Source organism: Capsicum annuum, chromosome 3 (genome assembly GCF_002878395.1).
Source record: "Capsicum annuum cultivar UCD-10X-F1 chromosome 3, UCD10Xv1.1, whole genome shotgun sequence".
NCBI lineage: Eukaryota > Viridiplantae > Streptophyta > Magnoliopsida > Solanales > Solanaceae > Capsicum > Capsicum annuum.
The window spans coordinates 57,262,512-57,282,266 of NC_061113.1; the positions used below are offsets into that span (position 1 = coordinate 57,262,512).

At 33.4% G+C, this 19,755-nt stretch overlaps 1 protein-coding gene across 2 annotated transcripts; it reads left to right on the forward strand.

Moving 5' to 3' along the window:
- Window positions 1–619: 619 nt before the first annotated feature.
- Window positions 620–18,594, forward strand: LOC107863814 (beta-carotene isomerase D27, chloroplastic). 2 transcript variants are annotated; one of them, XM_016709966.2, is made up of 7 exons: window positions 620–915; window positions 1,003–1,145; window positions 2,955–3,047; window positions 9,959–10,020; window positions 10,674–10,780; window positions 18,111–18,203; window positions 18,310–18,594. In XM_016709966.2, the coding sequence occupies exons 1-7, from the start codon at window positions 669–671 to the stop codon at window positions 18,381–18,383; spliced, it is 819 nt and encodes a 272-aa protein (XP_016565452.1). In that variant the 5' UTR covers window positions 620–668; the 3' UTR covers window positions 18,384–18,594. The 2 variants fall into 2 exon arrangements, with proteins under 2 accessions (XP_016565452.1, XP_016565453.1); XM_016709967.2 differs by having other exon boundaries at window positions 1,003–1,088.
- Window positions 18,595–19,755: the final 1,161 nt, after the last annotated feature.

Below are 19,755 nucleotides of genomic sequence, written 5' to 3' on the forward strand. Positions count from 1 at the left end.
GGATGATTAATTATATATATATATATCGATGCATCAAACTTGATTAATTTACTTATAATAAACTAAAATTCTTATGAGAAGTATCAAAGTAATTATTTATTTGATGAAAAGGACGATTAATTATATATATATATATATTAAGTTCATGGTATTACAATTTTTTTTTATTACGCCATCATTATTTTTAGTTGCATGATGTAACCTATCTTATATTATTATTGGTACGGGCAGTATTCCTGACTCACTTGAGGCATCAAGATCTGGACTCAGCCTGATATACTCTTACATTCTCTTTTGTTTGTATGTACACTTCTTCCCCATAATTATTACTTCCTCCGTTTCAAAAGAATAATCTACTTTGACTTAGCACAAAGTTTAAGAAAATAAAATAAATTTTTGAATCTTGTGACCTTATATTAAAGTTGTGTAAAATATACCAAAATATCTTTTAATCTTGTGATCCTAAACATGTCATGTGGAAAGTTGAAATTAAAGTATTGTTCAAAAAAGAAAGAGATCATTCTTTTTTAAACGGATTAAAAAGAAAAATAGGTCATTCTTTTTTAAATAGAGGATGTAATATACAATATAAATACATCTTTCCACAACTAGTATAGAGTCTATATATAAATAAATTAGTCCACTTTCTCTCCTCTCTCTCTCTCAATATGGAGGCAAATCTTGTTCTATACTATAGGGGCTTTTCAACAGGAGTATCCATGAGAAACACAAAGATCATGAATAGTTATAATAAATTACCATATTGTTATCCAGCATCATCCTCCATATGTTGTGTGTTAACAAAGCCACCTCCAACTAATCACAATCATCATAGTAATTTTCATGTTTATAAAGATAATTGGTTCGATCATCTAGCCATTAACCATCTCTCTCAAAGTATACAAGCTACCACAGGTATTATTTCTCTTCCTGATAACACTTACAGGTCTTTTATTTATTAATTTGTTTATTTACTTATTAATTTTAAGCACTTAATTTTAGGATTAAGAAACAAGAAGAGTGGCTATGAAAGCTTTGTGGAGGCTGCAAGAGTGGTGTATGTGAACTATAACTCCACACATGATCAAGTAAATCTTGTTATTGAATCTCTTCAAAGGGCATTCCCTAAGCCTATTCTTTCTCTGGCAAGTTCAACTTCATATCTTCTTTTTTTTAAATGAAAATCTTTTTTTCATAGCATAATCAAGGTTTTTGATCATCTGCTATAACATGTTAAAAAAATTAAATTGATAGTGCATTATAATGTCAGTATATAAAAGGGTTTTTTTTGTATAAAAACTGTGTTTACTTCGTTGTCTTTTTCTTCTTTTTAACGTGTTTTAAATCACAGTCTTTTATGAATATAATTACTGCGGACCGTTGGGGAGCCACATCCAAGGAAGAGGGCTCAAGTTGAATCCCCCTGATAAAGAAATGAATTAGGTTAAAAACTCCAAAATTATTAACGTTTTACGATTTTCATTTGAAATACTCCCTAGAGAAATATAACATTCTACATGAAAATCACACCACAAAAATTCCTCCAAAGAGTTTCATGTGACAGTACACATGAAAAAAAACTGAGTAGGTTAATACCAACACTAAACTATCAGTGTTTTGCTAGTGTTACAGAAATTAGTGGGTGTTCACATAACCTTCCTAAACTACCATGAACTCATTGTGCCAATTGGATTCATTTTAATGATTTTTCTCATCTCCCATGTGTCTATCAACAGATTATACGAAATATTTTTCCATATATTTAACAGAGGAATTTTTAATTTAAGGGAGTTAAAGTCCAAATAATAATAGGAAAAATCAATAATTTAAATGTGAAACGCACAAAAATATGATAAACTTAGGGGTGGAGGGAGACGGGGGCTGTTTACTTATTCATTCTTAAAAAAATCGTACTTCACAAATAAAATATAATGGAGTAACTTTTTTCCCACATATATTTGCACTTCTGAGTCCTCATAATAGTAACACTAATTTAGAAATTGTCGTAACTCATAAGTTCGAACACATTAAATTCCTATATTATAATGTGCTCTACAAGGCGGACAATAACATGCACGTTATTATTTATAGGAACTTTGGTTTCAAATTTGAGTTTCATATCTTTGGTTTTGTCATTCTTTCTTGTTATTAACTTCTACTATTACTCAATTGCATTTCCAACTGGAAAACCTTTTTTCCATATTATTAAAAGCTGCTTAATGACGTCTATATTTAAAAGATAAAACATACCATTTTTATGAAGATCGATAAAGACAGAAAGAGCATATAATAACTTGTTTTCTATCCAACAATTCAGCAATTATTACTGCCTGTATGTACAATCTTGGTATTGATGACTGGGATGACATGTTGGTGATGCTTAAAAATAATCGACCAATAAAATGTGAAAGGAAAGAGCAATTTGTAGGTTTGAATGATCGTTGATAGAGAAATTATTTTGTAGCGAATTTAACTTCTAAATATATACATGCACACACACTAGGACTGGATTTTAACACATAAGCTATTGTTTTCCTAATTGAATGAAGAACTGAAGAATTAATAAAGAAACAAAAATCTTTGAAACATCTGGTCGTAACTCATAAATATGTCATATTATTGTATGGTGAGCATTGGAAACATATTCTTGTAAATATATTATAATGTTTATGTGTCTATAAAACTTATTAAGGATAAAATCCGAAGTTTAAATTGGATTAATCTTTTGAAATTTGGAAAGAAAGGTAATAAAAAAATGAGGTTCACATAAATTGAAACGAAGATCGGGACAAAGCTAAAGAGGCACAAGGGGTTTATTCACAACTCTTTTATTAGAAAATTACACCATATATATAAAATGAAAGCTATGTTTTATGTATATATAAACTATATAAATGTTGAATTCCCATAACTTCATCATATGATTGGCTCATTATATTCCTATTGCTGAACAGGTGAAGATGCTACTACCACAATCTAAGTGGGCGAGAGAGTATTGCGCTATGTTCACCACAGTCTTCTTCGCTTGGCTAGTGGGATCTTGTGAGGTACACTCCAAATATTGCCTTCTACATTTCATCAAGACATTAGTTTGTTGGGACATGAATTTTGAATGAAGGTGAAACATTTAGCAAATAACTAACTCATAAATACGAAATACTAATGTTACATGGATTGATCTACTTATATAACACATATAGTAGAACGAGTTTTTGTACGATTGGTATAATCTTTCTGTAATTGAATATTATTATATTTCTCATCCTTAACTAGAGGTCTTAGCTAGGTTCGAGTCCCTCTGAATACGTGATAACTTCTACACAGTCACTGAATTGAAAAGAAGCAGAAGCTAAAACTCCATTAAGAAACTCATGAGTTTACATGTTCCTACTGTCTTCTCTCTCTTAACTTGAAAACTAAACTAGTGCACCTCTTATCTCTTCTATATATAGAAGGATAGCACCGACTTAACCCATCTCAACTGCTACACGTGATTAGTACATGACCACTCTAATAAACTCTAACAAACTCTAACAACCTGCAAGTTACAAGCTAATTGTACAGCTCAGCAGTAGCAGCTCAATATACCCCTTCAAACTGCAGGGTGGAAGATGTCTAACACACCAAATTTGGTCAAAAGAAGATGATGTTATTAGGCACCAAGACCTTTAGTAAGAATGTCTGCTGGTTGCAAGGCAGTGTAAAATTATTGAGGGCTGATGAAATTGGATTTCACTTTCTCTCTGATGAAGTGACAATCAATCTCAATATGCTTAGTCCGCTCATGAAATACAGGATTCTCAGCAATTTGAATGGCTGACTTGCTATTAGTAAAGATAGAGATTGGATAAGTGATTGGAATATGCAGCTCCTTAAGTAACCCGGCTAGCCATACTAATTCTGCAGCAAGGGCTACCAAACTTCTATATTCTGCATTGGCAGAACTTCTACTAATGGTTTGTTACTTCTTTGATTTCCAAGATATAAAAGTGTCTCCAAGTTTTACCATATAACCAGTGACCGGCTTTCTTGTGTTAGGACATGAAGCCCATTTGAAATCACAATAACCTGTAAGTCTTGTAGGACTTGTTCTTCTCTTGAGTAAGACACCAAGACCTGGTGAGTTTTTGATATATCTGACTATTCTAAGTGTTTCCTCCCAGTGTGATACCTTAGGATGTAGCTTGAATTGACTTAAAACTTGTACATTGAAACATATATCAAGTTTGGTAATAGTCAGGTATAAAAACTTGCCAATCAATCTCTAATAGGCAGTAATATCTTTTAGCTCCAGATCATTGGTAGTGCCAAGATGTTGATCAAACTCCACACTAGTCAACTTGTGGTTGAATTCTAATGGAGTGCTTACAATTTTAGGTCCACTAAGATCATCTTCTGAAATCAGTTGCAGGGCATACTTCCTCTGATTTAGCAAGATTCTATCTTTGGACCTTAGAATTTAAATTCCCAAGAAATATTTTAGACTTCCCAAATCCTTCATCTTGAAGTTAGCATGCAGTGTAGTCTTAGCCTCCTGAATCAGTTGAGAAGACTTTCCAGTGATTAACAGATCATCTACATAAACTAAAATGGCTGCCAAATCAGCCCCTTCTTTCTTAATAAATAATGATTGATCATGACCACTTTGAGAATAATCAGCTTCCGAAAGAGCCTAGTAATCTTGATGTTCCATTGTCTAGATGTCTGCTTTATTCCATACAAAGACTTTCTAAGTTTGCAAACCTTAGAGTTAGATGTTCTAGCTTGTTGAAAACCAAGAGGGATATCAATGTAAATGTCTTCATGCAAATCTCCTTGTAAAAAAGCATTATTCACATCCATTTGATAAAGATCTCATCCATTAAAGGCTGCTAGGCTGAGGACTATTCTGATAGTAACCATCTTTACAACTGGGGAGAAGGTCTCATGGTAATCAAGACCTTCTCTCTGAGTGTAACCTTTTACAACCAGTCTAGCTTTATATCTATTCATCTCACCATTAGCTGTGTACTTAATTTTGTATACCTATCTTGAGCTAATTACCTTCTCTCCTGGAGGCAGATCTACTATAGTCCATGTGTTGTTGTCTTCTAAAGCTTGTATCTCCTACTGCATAGCATCAATCCAAAGTTTGTCTTGATAGGCTTCATGAAATGAGGTGGGATCCATAGTAACTGAGAAAGCTTACAAATAAGCTTTATAACCTGTAGTGATATTATCATAATAGACATGATAAGTAATGGAATGAGGACTAGATTTCTTAGGTACAACATAATCCTTAATCCATATAGGAGGTTTGCTAGTTCTATGTGTTTTCCTGATACCGCTAGTGTTCTGTTGAATCTCATCAGAATCTGCATGTATTGGTGGCACAAAAATTGCCTTATTATATGGAATTATTGAAGGTCCCTCAGTAGATGAAACATCAGTATCAACATGTTCCTCATGGGAATCATTCCCGTGAGGTTCTTCTTTAATAAGAGAATTAGGCTCTAAGGCATCATAATGAAGTGAAGGTGCAACAGGTCCTGTAGAGTGTGTGTCTGAGGGTTGCAGCATTGGTTGCTGAATAGGCAAAGCATGGTCTTGTAAATATGAAAAGCCCAAAAATTGAGCCAGTAATGGAAAAGCACCCTCAGTTGATTGCAAAACTTTGAAGGGAAACACTTCTTCTTGGAAAGTAACATCTCTGCTAATAAAATCTTTTTTGTTGTCCAAATCATATAGTTTATATCCTTTTTGTCTAGTAGAAAATCCTAGCAGCATAGCCTTCCTTACCCTAGCCTCAAATTTGTCACCTCTAGGTAATACACTAGCAAAATAGAATCAACCAAACACCTTAAGGTGATCCAATCTAGGAGTATGTCCAAATAACAACTCATAAGGCGATTTTCCATTCAACACTACAGTAGGCAATCTATTAACCAGGCAGTTTGCACATAATCACCCCAAAATCTACTTGGAACATGAGATTGCAATTTCAGTGTTCTTTCCATCTCTAAAAGATATCTATGTTTTCTTTAAACAACACTATTTTATTGTGGTGTATATGGAAACTGCTTTGATGTATAATACCAAAAGAAAATAATAGACCATTCATATGATTGTTAAAAAACTCAGTTCCATTATCTGATCTAACAACTTTTATTCCACAATCAAACTGATTACCAATCATGATTATAAAACTTTTCAACACAACTATGACTTCTTTCTTAGACTGTAATAATGAAATCCATGTAAACCTACTATAATCATTAACTATAGTTAAGAAATAGTGTTTTCTGTCATAAGTAGGATGTTTGTAAGGTCCTCAAACATCCAAATGAACAAGCTGAAACATACTATTGGACTTAGTAAGACTATAGGGAAACTTGAGTCTACGTTGTTTAGCTATAGGACAAATCATACAGTCTTCTGGAACATTTATGTCAACTTGGTTCTATAAAAAAGAAATATGCTTCATCACTTGCATAGATAGATGCCCCAATCTAAGATACCACAACCGTTGTTCTGTGAATCTCTTCTCTTGAACAACATTACCAGCAACTAATAGTGTTTTGTGCCTTAAGATGTAAAGCCCTTCTTCTTCCTTACCAATCCCAATCACCTCTCCAATAGAGAGAGCCTGCATCACACATATGTCAGGATAAAAAGACACCACACAATTCAGATCTTTAGTTAGGTTAGATACTGACAATAAATTAAATCTAAAATTTAGTACATGGAGAACGTTAGTCAGCTTGCAGTTTCCAGAATTACTGTATTTCTAGTGTGTTCTACTTGAATTTTAATTTCTGTTGGCACTTGCACTTTATTATTTTGTGATGCTGATAATTTCCTACATTCACTCAACATATGTTTACAATAGGTTATATGATGTGTTGCTCCAGAATTAATGATCCATTTAACTGCATTACCATTATTATTATCACAGACATGTATACCTGCTGCAGTATTAGTCTCACAATGATCAGTAAGTTTAGGCACCATTATTTGAGAACCTAATCATATTGTTCTTTTGTGAAATATCCACCAGAAAAGTAGATTTGAGAATCTGATCCTGATCTTTCTTCATTCTTTTGTAAGCTTGATGTTTCAGCTATAGAGGTATGAGCATGAGGAATTACTCCTACATCTGTGGATATTTTCTTGAAATCAGTAGGGAAACCTATAATTCTGTAACAAGTCTCTTTTGTATGACCTTTATACCCACAATGTTCACAAATGATGCTAGATCTCTTCCCTTAGAAGCCTTGTCCTTGAAAACTTCTTCCCTGAAAAGTATGATTTTGTGGTTGAAAACTGTGTAGCTGACTAGAGTTGTTCTGGTTTCTGCCATCCAACAATGTTAGAGGTTCATTTCTGTCCTCAACCAGACCTAGTTTCCATTGGCTTTCTTCCTGAATTGCCATTGAATAAGCTTGGTTTACACTAGGAACTGATGGACTAAGCAAAATAGAACTCCTTACTTGAGCATAACTCTCATTCAACCCTACTAAGAACTGTAACAAACTCTATTGTTTCACATGTTCAACGTATGAGCTTTACTCTATACATTTACAAGTAGGAGAAGGCACCATAACATCCATCTCATCCTACAAATATCTCATTTTAGAGTAATAAGTTGTGACAAAATCAATTTCTTAAGTCATCACACTGATCTCTTTCCATAGGTGAAAAATTCTGGTTAGATTGAACTTATCAAACATTTCTTTGAAATCACTCTAGACCTTCTTTGAGCTTGATGCATACACGATGCTTGTCATTAATTCTGGTGCTACAGCTGCACTAATCCAAGACAACACAACTGCATCACATCTCTCCCATCTAATCGCCAAGTTACCTTTATACGAACTATTTACACATGTGCCATTAAAAAATCCAAGTTTGTTTTTGACTAACAGTGCCAATCGCATGGAAATGCTCCATATTCCATAATTCCCTGGACCTGTGAGCTTTATCGAAATCAAGGCACTACCAGGAGTATCAAATTCTTGTAGATGCAGGGGATGATTGTGATCTGTCTGCGGATCAATTGCAGTTTCTTCTCTTTGATCACTTGCCATTGTTGAAGCTCCAAAAAATATCAATGAAAATTCCAATTGACTACTAGCACTTCTTCACTCGATCACTGGCTTTGATACCATGATAACTTCTACACAGCCACTGAATTGAAAAGAAGCAGAAGTTAAAACTCCATTAAGAAACTCATGAGTTTACATGTTTCTATAATGTGTCTTCTCTCTCTTGAAAACTAAACTAGTGCACCTCTTATCTCTTCTATATATAGAAGGATAGCACCGACTTAACCCATCTCAACTGCTACACGTGATTAGCACATGACCATTCTAACAAACTCTAACAAACTCTAACAACCTGCAAGTTGCAAGCTAATTGTACAGCTCAGCAATAGCAGCGCAATAATACAAAGTCATCTTTGTTAGGAAGTGCTTTACTCCCAATATGAAACTTTCCAAAGAAAATTTAAATTTAATAGGGCTCCAAAATAGATATGTGGCACAGAGTGAGAAATCAAAGAAAAAAATTATTATTATCTTTTCTATAAGGATCTTACTGAGAAATCAAAGAAAAGGATTATTGTTATCTTTTCATATAAGGATCTTAATTTCTATTTTTCAAAAAAAGTTACTTGTGGTTGTCGAAATTAAGTGTCAATATATAAAAGTCAAAAGAATGTTAACATAGCGATACAAATTAATGTAAATATCAATGCACATTTTGCACTTGTAGAGATCGGCTCCTCTCCACTAGGTGAATGTCAATTGTGCGGCCTGTAGGGCCTTTGGCGCCTGCACCGTCCACACATAAAAGTCTGTTGCGGATTCAGGATCTTATTTAAGTGAGTTTAAGTTATAATGAATCGAGATGATAATTGATAAAAATAATTATCATTTTTTTATAATACTTCTAAAATAATTGTTTTGAGGTGATATTTTTATTTTTAAAATAAATGAAGAAGTATAAATAAAAACTTATATTCCCCTAATACCTTTGAACAATTGTTTGCGGTGGGGGTCAATTTTGAAAAGAAAAAATAATTAGAAAAAATAATATTATTTCCTAAAGAAACCTATCAAATTTAATTATTAATTATAAGGCGCGATATAAAACGTTAATTATTAATCTTTTAAATAACAACAATATATCAATTTTAAAAAATGATACATAAATTATAAAACAAGAAAATAATTTAGTAATATAATAAATAAATATAAACTCAATAACCTAACCTTTGTGTATACACCAAGGAAGAAAAAAAAATACACAACTTTGTATATATCGCAAAGAATTTAAACTAAGCACAGTGACAAGAAAGCTATAAATATACAACCGAAATAATTATTAACAATTTAAAGCAATTTCAAATAACAAACTTAAAGGAAGATTGAACTATAATTTTAAAATGTTACTGTTATCACGGACTAGAAGCTATATAATTGATGTCTAGAGTCTGGCCCACCACTAATGACTGAAACTACAAAAAGTAGAAAAATATTAACCCGCAACGAGGTTCGATCCAATGTCTTCCAGTGTAATTGAACCAACTAGTACCAATGAGCTAAGTTTCTTCTTGTGAATAGTGGGTTCATTTTATTTAAATAGACGTTTATGTATAGAATTTGTACAGGTTAAAATAAGATATTTCGACAAAGCGGGTTTAGTTAAATCGGCTTGAATCAACGTGGATCTGCCCCTGTAAACAGTATCATGTCACACATTCTTGATTTTTACATATGCAATGACATAACAGTTGGAGTATAATATATTGATAATCACAATCCTAAAAGCGAACAAAAATGAAGGTGTAAGATTTGAGAACTAGGCACTGATCACAAGGCCCTAAAAGCAGACATTAAGACGTGCACACAATGTTTGGCCGCATTAATAATTTGCGCAAGTCAAATGCTAGTGACCAATAATATTCGTATTTTTCAAGGTAAAAGCGTCAGAGTTTAACGGGAGAAAAGAGAACAATGTGGTCCACATCAAAAAATGCAGGTAATACCTACGTTCCAATTTACTTATCATTATTTCTTTAATTTAATTTTTATTACATAAAAAATATTATATTTTATCATTAACATTAATACTTATTCTCCAAATTATTTTCATAAATGCCTATTACAAATATCAATTAATATGGACAATAATGTAAAGTCGCTATATCAATCATTATTTTTTAATGAGTGTGTCATGTCAAATGTAATAAGTAAAAGCGAACACATAAAGTATTTTAAATACTCCCTCTCCCAAATTATGTCACACTTTTCGAATTTTGAAATTCAAACAAGTTTATTTTTTACCGTAATATTTTTATTTATTTTTTAAATATTTTAAACTATTGTAATTTATAATACTACTTTTTATGTAATTTTCTAATATATAAATTTTATTTTAAAAAATTAAAAATTTCATGTCAAAATTTATACTCGTGATTCTCGAAAAACGAAATGTAACATAAATTAAGACAGGAGTAATTTTTTTTCGAACTCCAAATCAATATTGTCCACCTATCAGATATTTTGGACAATGCTGACAACTCAACTAAATGTCAATGAGCAAATTCTAGTGGTTTTGCTTCTTTGAGATTACAATTATCATGATGATGGCGTAGGAATAAATATTTTTTTGATTCCCAAACCTTATTGTAGGTTTTTGGAGGAAACGAATTGCGTGGGAATGTGCACTAATCTCTGCAAGATGCCTTCTCAATTATTTATCAAGGATACATTAGGAATGCCAGTGAACATGGTGCCAAGTAAGTAAATGCACAGTACTGTAAAAATTTCCGATATGTAGCTGTGCGTCATAAAATATTGACAGAAATTACAGTTGCATCAATAACTTCATAGTCGAGAAATTTCAATAAAGCATTTAGGCATGCATTCATCGACAAGATGAACAAATTTTACAATGATGACTACTCCCGTTTAAGAACAATTACCATATTGGAAGAGTAATAATACCTGTACTAGAAGTTGGAAGCTTTGGCAAATCACTTCAATGGGAGGTCCCACATTGATGCCACTGAAGGTGCATTTCTAAAAAGATCAATTATCCTGCTATTGAAAAAAAATAGCAAATAGCACCTTCACAATTTGTACTTGTTGGATTCGTAGTAATGAAAGTGTGTTGAATGGAAAATGGAGAAATCAAGTGGAAGAGAAAAAATTGAGTTAACACTAAAAATGGAAAGTGTACTCAATTTGGCAAGTTTACTCTTTCTCCTACATTGGTGGAAGAAGAGAACTTGAGAGTGTTTATATTGTGAAACACTTACTCCACATGGTAAGTGAGGCAAGGAAATAGATGATGCCTCGCGCCATCATTGTTGCTTGCTCGGGTTTGGATTTGGTCAAATGATTGATTGATGAGATCTATTTTTTTGGACAAATTTTATTTGACGAAAATCTGATCTGAGTGTGTAAAACGCAGGAAAGCTGCTGCAACACTTCATTGAACTGACACAAACTTATTTGGCCGAATGGACATGAGTTTTCAGAAAAAGGTAGTACCTTTTGGATTGAAAGCCATTTTATCCTGGGAGGAAGATTCCATAACCTTGGGTACAGTGAGGGGAATTATTCCTTAAGGAAAGTCCATGAATTCGGATGACTTGGCCTTAGCTATTTCTGTTTCATCTTTATTTTCTGAAAAATAAATACACCTCTTGGAAAGGTCTTTTTGATCTTGTATTGAGGGTATTTAATACTTCATTGTGTTCTTGTTCATACTTGAACTCGAGTTAAAGTTTTTGATTTGTTATACAGATTCTACGTACCCATATTGTGGAAAATAACAATCTTAAGGAATAATGCTTACAGAGTCTGTATTACTTGTTTTTGGAGATTAAAGCTTAGGCTTTCTACTCCGCTTGAATTTAACTAGTGATTAGAAGACATAAAATCTTCATCACAAGTTAAGATTCACTCGGTTGATGATTCGAAGTAATAAAAACTTCATCGTTAACTAGAAACAAGAAGAAGATTTTAAAGTTATTTAACTTTATTAATATTATTCTGAAAAATACTAATTTTCTGTCTTGTGGTGACAGGAAAAATGACAACTGAAATTCAAATGATGGATGCGACGACGTCTATGGGGGCAAATAATATTGCCACATCAAGTAGCACAAATGCTTCGCCAACGATGGCACCGGCGGAGAAGACCGAAATTTTTTTTGGCATTGACTTCAAGCGGTGGCAATAAAAGATGTTCTTTTACCTCACCACTTTATGTCTACAACGGTTCACTAGCGAAGACGCTCCTGAGGTGCTCGAGGGAACCTCGGACAAAGACCGCTTCGTTATTGTAGAAGCTTGGAAATATTTGGATTTTCTTTGCAGGAACTATATTCTGAGTGGTCTCCAAGACGAACTCTATAATGTCTATAGTGGAACCAAGACATCAAAGGAACTGTGGAGGGCACTTGAACGGAAATATAAAATGGAAGATGCGGGAATTAAGAAATTCCTTGTTGCACGGTTCTTGGATTTCAAAATAATTGATAGAAAATCTGTTGTCTATCAAGTACAGGAGTTGCAAGTCATCATACATGATCTCCTGGCAGAAGGTTTAATTGTGAATGATGCTTTCCAAGTAGCAACAATAGTTGAGAAGCTACTACCTTTGTGGAAAGACTTCAAAAACTACTTAAAGCATAAGTGCAAGGAGATACCGTTGAAGATCTTATCGCCCATCTTCGTATTGAAGAGGACAATAAAGCTGCTGAAAGAAGGTCAAAGGGAAATTCTACAATGAGTGGAGCACATATTGTAGAAGATGGCCAAAATAACTCGAAGAAAAGAAAGAAAGTTGAACGTGGAAGCAATCAACCCAAGAAAAAGTTCAAGGAAAAATGCTTCAATTGTGGCAAAATTGGCCACAAGTCCATAGATTGTCGAGCCCCAAAGAAAGGCAAGAAAAAGGACCAAGAGAATATGATTGAGTCCAACCAAGAATATGATGATTTGTGTGCTATGTTCACGGAACGCAATTTGGTGGGGAATCCACGCGAATGGTGGATGGATTCAGGTGCCACACGTCATGTTTGTGCAAACAAAGAGTTGTTCTCGTCATTTGCTCCGGCTCAAGCAGAAGAAATGCTTTACATGGCCAACTCCGCTATTACTAAGGTGGAGGGAACAGGAAAAATTTGCCTAAAGATGACTTCCGGCAAGGTCTTGACACTGAACAATGTGCTATATGTTCTGGAGTTACGTAGGAACTTAATTTTTGTTTCACTCCTAGATAAGAACGAATTCAAATGTGTAACCGTTTCTAGAAAAATTGTAGTTAGAAAAGGAGAAATGTATGTAGGAAAAAACAATCTCATGGAGGGCCTTTATAAGTGAATGTAATGGCTGTTGAAATGAATAAAAGTTCGAATTCGTCTTATTTGCTTGAATCTTATGATTTATGGCATGAACGTTTAGGCCATGTTAATTACAAAACGTTACGAAAACTAATTAAACTTAGAAGTTTTGTCAAAGTTTGAGTGCAATAAATCAAAATGTCAAATGTGTGTGGAATCAAAGTATGCAAAGCATCCTTATAAGTCCGTTGAATGGAATTCGAATCCCTTAGACTTAATACATACTGACATTTGTGATATGAAGTCAACACATCTCGTGGTGGGAAAAAGTATTTCATAACTTTTATTGACGATTTCACTAGCTATTGTTATGTCTACTTGCTAAATAGTAAGGATGAAGAAATAAATGCATTTAGGCAATATAAAACTGATGTTGAAAATCAGTTAGACAAAAAGATCAAAATGATAAGAAGTGATAGGGGCAGAGAATATGAATCTCCCTTTGTGCAAATATGTGTAGATAATGGAATAATCTATCAAACTACGACCCCGTATTCACCTCAATCTAATGGAATTGCGGAAAGGAAAAATCAAACTTTGAAGGAAATGATGAATGCCTTACTTATAAGTTCTGGTTTACCGCAAAACTTATGGGGTGAGGCCATCCTTACGGCCAATCATATACTCAACAGAGTTCCCCATAGTAAGACACAATCAATTCCTTACAAAAAATGGAAAGAAAGGAAACCTAACTTGAAATATTTCAAAGTGTAGGGGTGTCTAGTGAAGGTTCAAGTTCCTATACCTAAAAGGGTTAAGATAGAACCTAAAACGGTGGAATTCATGTTCATAGGATATGCTAATAGTAGTAAAGCATGTTGATTTTTGGTTCATAAATTTGAACATTCGTATATTAATGAAAATACGGTAATTGAATTAGACAATGCTGAATTCTTTGAAAATATTTACCCGTATAAAATTAGACACGAACAGTCTAGTGGAGGATCTAAACGACCTCGAGATAAACCAAGTGAGAATGTACATAATGAAGAAAATCCAAGACGTAGTACACGTCAAAGAACATCAACTTCGTTTGGATCGGATTTTGTAATATTTCTCTTAGAAAATGAGCCTCAAATATTTAAAGAAGCGACGTCATCGTCAGAATCATCCTTTTGGAAAAAGGTAGTCAATAGTGAGATTGATTCAATCTTAAACAACCATACATGAGAATTGGTTGACCTTCCTCCCAGAAATAAACCTTTAGGTTCTAAATGGATCTTCAAAAGAATAATGAAGGCGGATGGTACTATTGACAAATACAAGGCAAAACTTGTAATAAAAGGCTTCAAACAGAAGGAAGGTCTTGATTACTTTGATACATACTCGCCAGTAACAAGGATAACCTCGATTCGAATGTTAATTTCCTTGGCGGCGGTATATGATCTTCAAATCCATCAAGTTGATACGAAAACGCCATTCCTAAATAGAGATTTGGAGGAAGAAATTTATATGGAACAACCTGAGGGTTTTGTGGTTCTAGGAAAGGAAAACAAGGTGTGTAAACTTATCAAGTCACTATATGGGCTAAAGCAAGCACCAAAATAATGGCATGCGAACTTTGACCAAACCATGTTGGCAAACGGATTCAAAATAAATGAATGTGATAAATGTGTTTCTATTAAAGACACTCCATATCACCAAGCCATTATATTTTTATATGTGGATGATATGTTGATCATCAGTAGAGACATTTCTAACATAAATGCAACAAAATGAATGCTCGAGAGCAAGTTTGATATGAAGGACCTTGGAGTTACAGATGTGATCTTAGATATAACAATCCATCAAACTCCACAAGGGTTGGCATTGTCACAGTCTCATTATATCGAAAAGGTACTTGACAAGTTTAAGTATATGGAATTTGGTATTGCCAAGACTCCATTGGATGTGAGCTTTACACTTCGAAAGAATAAAGGTGAAAGTGACTTACAATTGGAGTACGCAAGAGTATTAGGATGTTTAATGTATATAATGAACAGTACACGACTAGATAATGAACTGTACACGACTAGAAATAGCATGCTCTATAAGTAAATTAAGTCGGTAAACGAGTAATCCCAACAAGACTCACTGGATGGCAATGAAAAGAGTTTTGAGGTATCTTAAATACACTTAAAATTATGCTTTGCATTATAATAAATATCCTGCGGCACTTGAAGGATATAGTGATACAAATTGGATCACCGAATTGAGCGAAGTAAAATCCACAATTGGATATGTATTTACTATTGGTGGAGGAGAAGTTTCTTGGAAATCATCCAAATAGACCTGTATCGCTCACTCTACAATGAAATCTGAATTTATCACTTTAGATCAAGCCGGTGAAGAAGCAAAATGACTTCAAAATTTCTTGGAAGATATTCCGTATTGGACTAAGCCAGTGGCACCAGTATGTATACACTGTGATAGCCAAGGGGAAATAGGTAGGGCAGGATGCATGATGTATAACAGTAAATCTCGTCATATAAGATGAAGACATAATACCGTAAGAGAACTTCTTTCTAGTGGAATTATCATTGTAGACTATGTAAAGTCAAAGGATAATGTGTAGTATCCACTTACAAAAGGCCTATCTAGAGAAGGAGTAGAAAAGACATCCAAGGGAATGGGTTTAAAGCCTAGGACGAGTCAGCATAACGGTAACTTTATCTAGCAGACTGGAGATCCCAAGAGTTAGGTTCAAAGAGATCAAACAAAGTTGTGTATGACAGGTTCAACATTGTTAATTACGCAATCCATTCTCATGATGTAGAGAATGTATAGTAAACAAGGATAAGACATAAGGTGAAAAGTCTTTTAATGATTATCTAAATTTGGCAGATTTGACCTAATAGTTTAATCTATAGGATTGAACATTTAAAAATCACCTATGTATGGGCGAAGTGGAAGCCGCTTCAAAGAGAATGTTAGTAAAGGCCTATTCTCTAAGCTCTCATGAAAATTGGAACGTGTTCATGGCTGAAAAGAACAAAACCGTAAGAACCATAAATGGTAAAAGGCTGGTTGTGTGACATATGTTGTCTAGGTGTACATTAAAGCTCGATAGTTCAAAGATATCAAATTTATCGATTGACCGAGTGCATCCGATGCATGTTCACTACGGAAAGTTCAAAGGGAAACCCACTTATCCAGATGCAATCAGTCTTTATTTTATGATCACATACTTGTCCGTAAAAGTTTTAGGAAAAATAGCCATTCCCCATTCATGTGGGGGATTGTTGGGTTCATAGTAATGAAAGTGTGTTGAATGGAAAATGTAGAAATCAAGTGGAAGAGAAAAAATTGAGTTAACACCAAAAATAGGAAGTGTACTCAATTTTGGCAAGTAAGTTTACTCTTTCTCCCACATTGGTGGAAGAATAGAACTTGAGAGTGTTTATATTGTGAAAAACTTACTCCACATGGTAAGTGAGGGAAGGAAATAGATGATGCCTAGCGCCGCTGTCATCGTCGCTCGCGTAGCTCGGCTTCGGTTTTGGATTTGGATTTGGTCAAATGATCAATTGATGAGATCTATCTTTTTGGACAAATTTTATTTGCTGAAAATCTGATCTGAATGTGTAAAATACAGGAAGTATTTTCTATGATTTGGACTCCATTTATATGCATATACAGTGAACTGTTGCAAAACGCTCAGCAGATGCAATGTTTCAAAACCGCATTGGTTTTACGTGAATAGTAGCATTGTTTTACGTGAACAATTGCATTGCTTTATGAATTGCTGCAACACTTCATTGAACTGACACACTTATTCACGAAATGACATGCCTGTTCAAGAACAGTCACACTGTTTGGCCAAATGGATATGCATTTTCAGAAAAGGTAGTACATTTTAGATAAACCTTTGTCTCTTTTCAGAAGAGACATCATTTGGATATAAAAACCTGCTTTCATTCACAGGTTTTGGTACAGAAATTATCAGATTAAAAAATATTCTTCTTGTCTTAAAAATACTCTAAGTGTGATAATTCAAACTGTGAGTGTGTTCGAAGAATCCGTCTATTTGAGGTACCTCTATAGTTGGATTGAAGACCATTTTATCCTGGGAGAAAGATTCCATAACCTCGGGTACAGTAAAGGGAATTATTCCTTAAGGAAAGTGTGTGAATTCGGACGACTTGGCCTTAGCTATTTCTATTTCATCTTTATTTTCTGAAAAATAAATACACCTCTTGGGAAGGACTTTTTGATCTTGTGTTGAGGGTCTTTAATACTTCATTATGTTCTTGTTTATACTTGAACTCAAGTTGAAGTTGTTGTTCTGTTATACAGATTCTACGTATCCGTATTGTGGAAAATAACAGTACTTTTATCTGAACAATAATCTAACTTATTCTGCATTATGAGGGTTATCATTGTTGGCTGTCAACCTATCATAATCCTTCTATATTATTCGATATTAGGACCATCAATATGAGCAATCTAATATAGATCAGAATTAAACGAACCGACTTGCACTAAATATTCATATCACCGATTCCCAACTTGTTTGTGATTGAGACACAATTGTTATTATATTTATGCCTACAAAATTCTAAATAATCCAAAGAAGAGAAAGGAATAGTTTTTGTCTCTCATGATGCTTAGTGATTTCTTTTTGAATTTTGGAAAAAATAATTGTTCATGCACTTCCCTTCCCCACACCAATCATAAGTTAATTAAAATAAGGCATATTCTACATATAAATGATGGTGACACCTCTGTTTTGCAGACTTTGATGATATGAGCTGTGAAATGATATTTGGGCAGGATCCTCCTCCACCAAATACAGATCCAGCATTCATGCAGCCTTGCTACAAACTATGTAACTTTTTCATCTACCACAGTTGCAATTTTTTATTTGCTTTTAGAAGAACATATGATATGATAGTAAGTGTGTCTGAATATAATCTTCTATAAATTTCATACAGGTAAATTAAACAATAAACACAAAATGGATTGCAACAGCCAAAGGAAGAAGAAAGATCATCTGGATATTTCATAATGCATAAGGAACTGATTTTCATAAGCTGATGCATGAGAATCCTAATGGAAAGTTTTTAAAATATTGTTTGAATTTATTCAGTTACGGGTATAACATATGAATTTATTTTTAGAAACTTTACCTAAAAAACTAAAGAAATGTGAAAACTACAGCTATATCTCCTAAGATATGTTTAAACTTCTGGTCAAATGAAGACAGATTACTTCCAGAACTATGATACAACATACAGGAGAAACTATAAGATATTTATATCTAGAAAAGAAGATCAATAGAAGATAACAATCTCACAATCATAGGTATCCAACAAACTATTTTAATTATAAGTTCTTATAAGCTAGAGCTTTACATGAATTCAAATAAACTGCATAATGGTTAATTCTATTGTTACAAAATTGAGTTGATTTGTGAGATGTACACTTAACTAATAGTTAGTATCTCAGAAAGTCACTTTATTTGTTGAAAGAAATTGAAATCTAGAGGAAGCTAGAATAACTAATTGTTGAATGACGATTGTCGCACCCTATTTTTTAGTGAAAATCGGAATTCGACGTGACAACTCTTTTTGAGATGTTTTAGGGAGTGAAGATTCATCACCTAACGAATTAAGGTGCGTTTAGACACCATTCTAAGCTAATTACGAACCAGTTAATTAGTATACATCACCAGAAATCGGCTGACTGTTCAAATTAACCCGAAAGGAAGGTGTTAAGCACCTTTCGAGATCCACAAATGTGGTTCCCGGCCGAATTTGTACGTTACATGAAAATTCTATGTGATAAGCAAAGGTCAATTATTTTAATGAACTTAATATTAACTAAGAACTTAATATTAACTAAGTGACAAAATAATAAACTAAAATTTACATAAATATGCAAGTTAACTATTAATAATTACATAATATCCCATTTTACAAAAGTAATTACAAATATCCCAAATTAATTACACAATATCTCATTCTTTATATTTTCTCTCTCTAGAGTTCTCATACACACCAAACACACAGATTTTCTTCTATTAGTGCTCTTAAATCGTTGCTTAAAAACAAGCAAACGTGATATGGTGGTTTCAAAATTTTTAAGTTTTAAGCATTAACTAATCAAAGTTATTAACTTCATCATCTTCTTCAATTAATTTTGAGGTTTGTTTAAATTTTTTTCAACTTTACCAGATCAAAAAAATTCCCGATTTTTTAATTGTTGCATGTATGTATTTCTCAAATTCTTAGCTTTGTAATGACATTTCAATGTGAGAGTTGCTTTGTTTTGTAAATTTTCAGTTATTTCAAATCAAAACTTTCAGGTTATGCCCTATATTGCATGTGTAATTCGTAAAATCCAAGCATTGTAATGGAGGCTGATTTGAGCTTTAGTTT

What these genes read in the sequence shown, in the direction of transcription:
- LOC107863814 (XM_016709966.2), top strand. Translation starts at nt 669, where the DNA reads ATGGAGGCAAATCTTGTTCTATACTATAGGGGCTTTTCAACAGGAGTA. An exon ending in CTAAGCCTATTCTTTCTCTG is followed by an intron (nt 1,146 to 2,954) that starts GCAAGTTCAACT and finishes ATTGCTGAACAG; the next exon opens with GTGAAGATGCTACTACCACA. An exon ending in GTCCACATCAAAAAATGCAG is followed by an intron (nt 10,021 to 10,673) that starts GTAATACCTACG and finishes ACCTTATTGTAG; the next exon opens with GTTTTTGGAGGAAACGAATT.